Consider the following 10707-nt stretch of genomic DNA (forward strand, 5'->3'; position numbering starts at 1 on the left):
GGGATGTTTTGGGTACGTGATGTGATGGTACGACTTAGAGGACTGATTTAAAACCCAGTGACACAAAAATAGGGCTGCGTGACATTTCCAGACGAACGAAATCACTATTGACGTTTCCCACGGTAATGGCTTCCGGTCCCTTATATGCGTTTTACCCGAGTGCTACAGCTCGCGTTCTCTGTGTTTACATCTTTTATACGTCAACTATGCAGAGGTTAGGCTTCAAATTAATCTAGTTTTGTTGAGAGAAATATATGAAAGATCCTGATTTTATAAATGTGTGTGTGTGCATCTGTTAGTGATCGGGAATGTTGGAAGCTATAAAAATAAGTACAGGTATAGATTGTATTAGAGATATACCATATTGTATAATCGATGTTCTGAGGCTGCAAAATGACATTCTCTGTTAACATAAGTGCTGATATGTATAATGTGTTTTTTGTTTACAAAGCTAATTACATGTGTTATATGAAGTGAGAGCAGTAAATGAACAAATCCACAAGGGCAGTGACGAGGATTCAAACCTGCATCCTAGAGCATGAGAGGAGTATTTTTATTTTTTGACTCGGGGTTCAGTTGATGGCTGCTTGTTGAGTTCCAGTTTTAGCTATTTTGGGTCCGTTGTCCGTGTGAATATGTTTAAGTCAGTTTAAGAGCAACTGCACTTAGTCCATGCTATTTGAGAACATGATTCGTAGATTATAGGTGATCACCATTCCTCTGTAATGTGATCACCATATCAATGCAAGGATATGTGTTAGTTGCTGCTCGCTGTGATAGATGTCAATTAAAACGGAAGAAGACTCCGTGTTCTTCACTTCAATATGATCTAAATAGGATTTTGAAATGGTCAAAAGATTGGCAGATGCAGTTTAATTCTGATAAAAGTTCTGAGGCTAGGTAATGATGATAGAGTTACAAGATACGAGCTAGATGGTGTTGAGATTGCAAAGTCGGATCGCGAAAGGGATCTGAGAGTTATTATTAGTAAGAATTTAAAACGAAAGGATCAATGCCTGAATGTTCGTAATAAGGCAAATAGGACACGATTTATTAATCGAAGCGTTAGTAACAAGACACCTGGTGTGGTTCTTCACCTATATCTTACTCTGGTTAGGCCCCATTTAGATTATGCAGTTTAGTTTTGGTCGCCGTACTATAGAATGGATATAAATTCACTTGAACCAGCGTAGGATGACTAAATTAATTCCCCAAATTAAAAATCTTTCATATGAAGAAAGATTAACAAAGCTTAAATTGCATTCACTGGAAAGACAAAGAGTTAGGGGTGACATGATAAAGGTTTACAAGTAGATGAATGGACATAATAAAGGGGATATTAATAGGGTATTACAAGTATCAACGCAAGACAGAACACAAAACAATGGGTAAAAATTGGATAAGTTTAGATTTATGAAAGTCTTGGGTAAATACTGGTTCGGTAACAGGTTTGTTGATTTGTGGAACCAATTACCATATAACATAATAGAAGTAGGATCCCTTGATGGTTTCAAGCATAGGTTAAACATATATCAATGAGATAGGGTGGATATAAATAGCTGTTGGAAATTTCTAACACTAATAAACTACTATTGTATTATAATACATCATCATTATTATATACTAACTACAGTAGTTATTAACTTTACTAACGGTAGTGTCAACATAAATTAATCATTTCATCTGTGTATTAGTGCTAGAATTCTCATGAAATCTAGTAGCAAAATTGCGTCAGATAATATCTAGATAGACACGTTTATTACCAATAAAATTAGTTAGAGAATTGAATGTGGTTCTCTAAAATTATCAGTATTCCGTGTAATAATTACCTACGGATAATATGACTCCCAATAATCTAAAACCGAGAGTTATTAACTGAAATTATTATCAAGTAGCAGTTTTATCTGTTACGTACGAATGCTATGGAGAATAAAAATCTTCTCCAGAATATGATAATATTTAAGTCCCTATAATTGCAACCCAGTTCTCATTAACGTATTACATCCATAATTACGCGGAAAAGAATTATCAGTGATTAATAATTTCTGTGGTGAATGCGAGAGACGGGTTGAGGGAAGGCAGAGACGCCATTGTACACGATGCATCCCTGGCGTGAAGAGTGGCGAGACAGTGGTAGTGACTGGGGAGTTTTTATCGACAAGAATTACGTTGATACCCGTTTAATAGTCAACAATTACCTATTCGCATATTTTATAGTGCCCTGCCAGTTAATAATGCGTCAACAATTGAAGCCACGACCTATAATTACGTGTACACAGCAGTGGACGTCTGGGACTGGCTGACGCGGTTTCGGCAGACCTTAGTATTTGATACGCTCATGTTAAGTATACCATTCTCGTTTGATGCATCATCCTAGATTGCATATTTGTGGGTAGTCTGTCGCTATACAGCATGGATACCTAATACACAACGTTAGTTTATTTTCCACATGTTCTCAGTGTTCATGAATATTTGAAATAGTTCGTAGCCTAATCAAATGCTACTTAAATTTCTTTGATTTCAGCGTGTATACGAGGAGTCGACAAGTTGTTTCTCATCATTCGTGATATTCACCTCGGGTTCTTTCTTTATTGGGATCCTGTGACCACGAGGACGAATGATGAAATGGCGTTACAGAAATCATCTTATAGATAAGACATTTATTTCGTACAAATTTATCTAAGATTATTACTGATTTCCATATAATTCATATAGGATCTTTACAGTGAATAATTTATTGCCAGAAATGATGATTTGGTAATTAATGTGTTTGGTCTGACTGTTGCTCAATAATTCATAATCTTTAATATTCATAATTTGAGTTTTCATATCTTTGAATCTTAGTTTAGATTTACTATGTTACTAACTCAACAATGAACTAGTGACGAACCGCACTGGTTCCTAGATATATATATGAACTTCTAGAAATACCCCCACAATGTTGCTATTTGAGGCTTTGTCTTTAATTAATTAATAATACAGTCTATTTGTTATTTTCAAGTGATTATTCATTTAACTAATATCCATAGACACTGGTTCTCTAGTGTCATTCTAATGATCACTTTTATTCATTTTCCCTCTATTCTCAAAAGTGGGTGGTCCTTCGATTTATTTAAATAAAATAAGCAAATAATTAAATATATGAGTCAAGCCAAAGAAATCCAACAATAGCTGCCTCGTATGGGCCAAGCACCGATTAACTCTATCATCAGAGTGCACCTCTTCCTGTCTCATCATATTTGTAAGTTGACTTTTCTTACACCCTTCACACTTGTGAGACGTATCACCTGTATCCACTTTTACACGTTTCTTCATTTTTTTTTTTTTTTGAGATATATACAAGAGTTGTTACATTCTTGTACAGCCACTAGTACGCGTAGCGTTTCGGGCAGGTCCCTGGAATACGATCCCCTGCCGCGAAGAATCGTTTTTTCATCCAAGTACACATTTTACTGTTGCGTTAAACAGAGGCTACAGTTAAGGATTTGCGCCCAGTAAATCCTCCCCGGCCAGGATACGAACCCATGACATAGCGCTCGCGGAACGCCAGGCGGGTGTCTTACCACTACACCACGGAGACTGTTGAGACCCAAATACACGCCCTGGAAGGCTGCGTTAAGTTCCAACGACACGAAGTTAAGGACTGCGTTGAGAGGCATTAAAAATACATCGAGGGCTTCGTTGAGACCCAATGAAATGACTTCGAAGGTTACGTTGAATCCAAAAGACAACAATTTGAGAGCCGCATGAAGACCAAAATACACGACCGCAAGGAATGCGTGGAGATTCAAGGATAAGACATCGAGAACTGCGTTGATATAAAAGACACAACTTTTTGGGCATCATTTAAACAGAGGACACGCCATCAAGGGCTGCGTTGAAACAAAGCGGGACAACGTCAAGTACGTTTTTAAAACCCAAGGACACACCATCGACGGCTGCGTTGAGACACAAGGACATGGCCTCTTGGGATTCGTCGGGATCAAAGGACACAGTTTCAAGGGCTGCATCTGGCCACTGGAACCCACGAGGGCTGCGTTTGAGGCCCCAAGAACACGACCTCGAGGACTACGTTTGGGGCCCCAGGAACCCGCGAGGGCTACGTTTGAGGCGCAATTAGGGACTCAATCTCGAGGGATGTTTTGGGTACGTGATGTGATGGTACGACTTAGAGGACTGATTTAAAACCCAGTGACACAACCTTTAGGGCTGCGTGACATTTCCAGACGACCGAAATCACTATTGACGTTTCCCACGGTAATGGCTTCCGGTCCCTTATATGCGTTTTACCCGAGTGCTACAGCTCGCGTTCTCTGTGTTTACATCTTTTATACGTCAACTATGCAGAGGTTAGGCTTCAAATTAATCTAGTTTTGTTGAGAGAAATATATGAAAGATCCTGATTTTATAAATGTGTGTGTGTGCATCTGTTAGTGATCGGGAATGTTGGAAGCTATAAAAATAAGTACAGGTATAGATTGTATTAGAGATATACCATATTGTATAATCGATGTTCTGAGGCTGCAAAATGACATTCTCTGTTAACATAAGTGCTGATATGTATAATGTGTTTTTTGTTTACAAAGCTAATTACATGTGTTATATGAAGTGAGAGCAGTAAATGAACAAATCCACAAGGGCAGTGACGAGGATTCAAACCTGCATCCTAGAGCATGAGAGGAGTATTTTTATTTTTTGACTCGGGGTTCAGTTGATGGCTGCTTGTTGAGTTCCAGTTTTAGCTATTTTGGGTCCGTTGTCCGTGTGAATATGTTTAAGTCAGTTTAAGAGCAACTGCACTTAGTCCATGCTATTTGAGAACATGATTCGTAGCTTATAGGTGATCACCATTCCTCTGTAATGTGATCACCATATCAATGCAAGGATATGTGTTAGTTGCTGCTCGCTGTGATAGATGTCAATTAAAACGGAAGAAGACTCCGAGTTCTTCACTTCAATATGATCTAAATAGGATTTTGAAATGGTCAAAAGATTGGCAGATGCAGTTTAATTCTGATAAAAGTTCTGAGGCTAGGTAATGATGATATAGTAACAAGATATGAGCTCGATGGTGTTGAGATTGCATAGTCGGATCGCGAAAGGGATCTGAGAGTTATTATTAGTAAGAATTTAAAATGAAAGGATCAATGCCTGAATGTTCGTAATAAGGCAAATAGGACACAATTTATTAATCGAAGCGTTAGTAACAAGACACCTGGTGTGGTTCTTCACCTATATCTTACTCTGGTTAGGCCCCATTTAGATTATGCAGTTTAGTTTTGGTCGCCGTACTATAGAATGGATATAAATTCACTTGAACCAGCGTAGGATGACTAAATTAATTCCCCAAATTAAAAATCTTTCATATGAAGAAAGATTAACAAAGCTTAAATTGCATTCACTGGAAAGACGAAGAGTTAGGGGTGACATGATAAAGGTTTACAAGTAGATGAATGGACATAACAAAGGGGATATTAATAGGGTATTACAAGTATCAACGCAAGACAGAACACAAAACAATGGGTAAAAATTGGATAAGTTTAGATTTATGAAAGACTTGGGTAAATACTGGTTCGGTAACAGGTTTGTTGATTTGTGGAACCAATTACCATATAACATAATAGAAGTAGGATCCCTTGATGGTTTCAAGCATAGGTTAAACATATATCAATGAGATAGGGTGGATATAAATAGCTGTTGGAAATTTCTAACACTAATAAACTACTATTGTATTATAATACATCATCATTATTATATACTAACTACAGTAGTTATTAATTTTACTAACGGTAGTGTCAACATAAATTAATCATTTCATCTGTGTATTAGTGCTAGAATTCTCATGAAATCTAGTAGCAAAATTGCGTCAGATAATGTCTAGATAGACACGTTTATTACCAATAAAATTAGTTAGAGAATTGAATATGTGGTTCTCTAAAATTATCAGTATTCCGTGTAATAATTACCTACGGATAATATGACTCCCAATAATCTAAAACCGAGAGTTATTAACTGAAATTATTATCAAGTAGCAGTTTTATCTGTTACGTACGAAAGCTATGGAGAATAAAAATCTTCTCCATTTCTCGTTTAATACCATTAAACGAGAATATGATAATATTTAAGTCCCTATAATTGCAACCCAGTTCTCATTAACGTATTACATCCATAATTACGCGGAAAAGAATTATCAGTGATTAATAATTTCTGTGGTGAATGCGAGAGACGGGTTGAGGGAAGGCAGAGACGCCATTGTACACGATGCATCCCTGGCGTGAAGAGTGGCGAGACAGTGGTAGTGACTGGGGAGTTTTTATCGACAAGAATTACGTTGATACCCGTTTAATAGTCAACAATTACCTATTCGCATGTTCTATAGTGCCCTGCCAGTTAATAATGCGTCAACAATTGAAGCCACGACCTATAATTACGTGTACACAGCAGTGGACGTCTGGGACTGGCTGACGCGGTTTCGGCAGACCTTAGTATTTGATACGCTCATGTTAAGTATACCATTCTCGTTTGATGCATCATCCTAGGTTGCATATTTGTGGGTAGTCTGTCGTTATACAGCATGGATACCTAATACACAACGTTAGTTTATTTTCCACATGTTCTCAGTGTTCATGAATATTTGAAATAGTTCGTAGCCTAATCAAATGCTACTTAAATTTCTTTGATTTCAGCGTGTATACGAGGAGTCGACAAGTTGTTTCTCATCATTCGTGATATTCACCTCGGGTTCTTTCTTTATTGGGATCCTGTGACCACGAGGACGAATGATGAAATGGCGTTACAGAAATCATCTTATAGATAAGACATTTATTTCGTACAAATTTATCTAAGATTATTACTGATTTCCATATAATTCATATAGGATCTTTACAGTGAATAATTTATTGCCAGAAATGATGATTTGGTAATTAATGTGTTTGCTCTGACTGTTGCTCAATAATTCATAATCTTTAATATTCATAATTTGAGTTTTCATATCTTTGAATCTTAGTTTAGATTTACTATGTTACTAACTCAACAATGAACTAGTGACGAACCGCACTGGTTCCTAGATAAATATGAACTTCTAGAAATACCCCCACAATGTTGATATTTGAGGCTTTGTCTTTAATTAATTAATAATACAGTCTATTTGTTATTTTCAAGTGATTATTCATTTAACTAATATCCATAGACACTGGTTCTCTAGTGTCATTCTAATGATCACTTTTATTCATTTTCCCTCTTTTCTCAAAAGTGGGTGGTCCTTCGATTTATTTAAATAAAATAAGCAAATAATTAAATATATGAGTCAAGCCCCAGAAATCCAACAATAGCTGCCTCGTATGGGCCAATAAACTCGCCGCAGTTACCTTCATTCTTATGACCACACACTAGAAAGTGAAGGGATCACAGAATCTCTCCCTTGGGTAACCAGTTCTTTATAGTACAGTAAAGACTTATTGGCGGTTGATATGGTATAAAATTAGGGTACATCCATTTCAAAGTTGTAGTGAAAATGCTGTAATAAAAACACATTGATCTATAACTTATATTTTGGGTAATATTTTTATTGACACATAAGATGATCCCAAAACATTCAATGAACATCCACTCCATTACATTTTCTGCTTCTTGTTGCTTCTAGAAAACTCATCAGATTCATTCTCAAACTTCACTAACATATTTTGTGGAATTGATGCCTCTTCATATTCTGCTTCTTGTTGCTCGCTGGGGCACCGATTAACTCAGAGTGCACCTCTTCCTGTCTCTTCATATTTGTAAGTTGACTTTTCTCACACCCTTCACACTTGTGAGACGTATCACCTGTATCCACTTTTACACGTTTCTTCATATTTCCACGAAGACTTTTGCCACAATCAGGACACTTATGAGGCTTATCGTTCATATGTAGTAACAAGTGCTGTTTCAAATGGTGACGGTGTTTGAATTGTCTTGCACACTCAGGACACTGGTGATGCCTATCATCAGAATGTACCAACAGGTGTTGTTTAAACGTTCCAGAGGACTTGAACCTTTTCTCACACTCAGGACACTCATGAGGCCTATCTTCTGAATGACCTAACACATGATTTCTCAAAGTTCCAACGTTTTTAAATTTTCTCTCACACTCAGGACACTCATGAGGACTATCATCTGAATGTACTAACAGGTGTTTTCTCAAACCTGCAGGGTACTTGAACCTTTTCTTACACTCAGGACACTCATCAGTCACTGCACATTCTCTCATGTGTATTATACATATATAAAACGCTAAACTATAATGCCAATCCTGATCTCAAAAGCTTCATAGAAGGTTGTAACAGAACCCATGAGCACCACACCAGAAATAAATACAGTTTTGATATTCCTAGAGTACGACTTAATCAAACTAGAAATGCTCTGCAAATCAAGGGGCCCAGAATGTGGAATGACCTTCCCAACCATGTTAAAGACTGTACCTCTCTCAACCAGTTTAAGATAAAAACTAAACACTACCTAATAAATTCCCTGTAACCTACCTCACTCCTCTATTGTCAACCCATGTCTGTTATTTTCTTTTTTTTAATCAACACTGTTTGTCAACCTATTGTATTTGTGCTGCTTTTTCAGTCATGTTCCCCCTTTTTTTATCTTTATTTGTATTTGTTCTCAACACTTTTTATTCTTTATGCTCAATTAGTATTAAGTTCTAGATATTAATGTTTTTCTTGCCCGAAACGCATTGCGTAATAGTGGCTTTAGGCATTGTATGTACTAGCTCAATCTATATATCAATCCATTAATGTAACATCACTTGTATGTATATACCTTACCTGAATAAACATCTGAATCTGAATCATCTGAATCTCATGAGGACTATCATCTGAATGTACTAACAGGTGTTCTCTCAAACCTGTAGGGTACTTGAATCTTTTCTTACACTGAGGTCGACACTCGTGAGGCCTATCTGAATGTTTTAAAAGGTGACTTTTCAAATTTTTAGGGTACTTGAATCTTTTCATACACTCAGGACACTCGTGAGGATTATCATTGGAATGTTTTGGAAGATGTTGTTTCGAACTCACAGAGTAACAGAATTTTTTCGGACACTCAGGACACTCGTAAGGCCTATAATCTGAATGTTGATTTTTCACGTGATTTGTCAAATTTCTAGGGTCCTTGAACCTTTTCTCACACTCAGGACACTCGTGAGGCCTATCATCTGAATGTATTAACAGGTGATATTTCAAAATTCTAGGGTCCTTGAACCTCTTCTCACACTCAGGACACTCGTGAGGCTTATCTTCTGAATGTACTAACAGGTGATGTCTCAAAGTTGAAACGTGTTTAAATTTTCTCTCACACTCAGGACACTCGTGAGGCCTATCATCTGAATGTACTACCACGTGCAATCTCAAACCTGTAGAGTCCTTGAATTTCTTCTCGCACTTGGGACACTTGTTTGGATTATCATTAGAATGTACAAACATGTGCCATGTCAAAGTGCTAAGGTCCTTGAATTTTGCTCGGCACTCGGGACACTTGTGGGGCTTATCACCAGTACGAATCATTACTTTAGTTGTCATCTCCAAGTTGATATGAAAGCAATGTTCCCGTAAGTCCAGGAATTGTTTAATTTTAACCAAACTAGAAGATGAGATGACGAAGTTTCGATCCGTCCAGAACCGTTTTCAAGTCGATTGTCATAAGTGCGTAGAGGGGCGTGTATATATAAGGCAAGAGTGAGGTGAGGAACTGGTAAGAGGAGGTGAAAGTTGTTGTTTTAGATTTAGCTACTCAGAACGAAGTGTCCATGTAGCTCAATACAGGAGGTGAAAGGTAAGAGCAACAAAAAATAAGGAGGTGTGGGTTGGATGAGTGTAAGAAAGATGAGAAAAACAAAAAAAAAAGAGGGGGTAAGATTATAAGAACATAAGAATGACAGTAACTGCAGAAGGACTATTTGCCCATACGAGGCAGCTTCTATTTATATACACCCAATCTCATTATTATATATTTATATTTAACCTTCGCTTGAAACAAACATAAGAAAATAAGAACAAGGTAACTGCAGAAGGCCTATTGGCCCATACGGGACAGCTCCTATTTATAACCACCTGTTACGACCCTGGGTTCTCCAGTGGAAACCAGAGGTCAAAATTGAGCTATTAAACTTCCTAAGTAGTACAGTTGGCGCATTTCGAATGGAAATTGTTTGTATCTTCCCTGCCAGACGTAAGACTATTATTGTTTCTCAAAGAGCATTTAAAGACTGAACTGGGGGTTGATTATTAAATAATAACGTAGGCACCAACTTTGCTTACTAATACTTTCTAATCATTCATAAAGTAACAATACGTTGCATAGGGGAAGATCTTTAATGTGCTTAGCTGCACGATCAATTAGGCTCCTCCCGGCACCACGATGAGGGAGGCAGCTGGTGGCTAGCTCGCTCTTCTCTGTGGCTGGTGTGTGCGGATAAGACCTACTCTGTGGCTGTATCCCTACTCTCCTTCCTTCTCCTCTTACTTATTTCCCTTACCTGAAGTTCCTGTATCCTTAAGCTAAGTACGGGGCATTATAGGGAGTGTACCTACTCTGGTAGTAACTATTGGTGAGACCTGGGGTTAGTATTTGCCAGTGTTTTGTTTACCCTAAGTGTTGTGTTTTGTATTAGGGTACCACATGGTCTCACTACCCTAAGCTGCATCCAACTTCAGTGCTTATCCA

At 37.6% G+C, this 10707-nt stretch overlaps 1 protein-coding gene across 1 annotated transcript; it reads right to left on the minus strand.

The window, feature by feature from the left end:
• Window positions 1-7480: 7480 nt before the first annotated feature.
• On the minus strand, window positions 7481-9563 carry LOC123751978 (zinc finger protein 85-like). Its single transcript, XM_069331098.1, has 2 exons — window positions 8811-9563; window positions 7481-7516 (listed from the first exon to the last, which is right to left on the minus strand). Exons 1-2 carry the CDS (start codon window positions 9561-9563, stop codon window positions 7481-7483), a joined length of 789 nt encoding a protein of 262 aa, XP_069187199.1.
• Between the last annotated feature and the right edge of the window lie 1144 nt (window positions 9564-10707).

This window comes from Procambarus clarkii, chromosome 25 (assembly GCF_040958095.1).
Source record: "Procambarus clarkii isolate CNS0578487 chromosome 25, FALCON_Pclarkii_2.0, whole genome shotgun sequence".
In the NCBI taxonomy this organism is placed as follows: domain Eukaryota; kingdom Metazoa; phylum Arthropoda; class Malacostraca; order Decapoda; family Cambaridae; genus Procambarus; species Procambarus clarkii.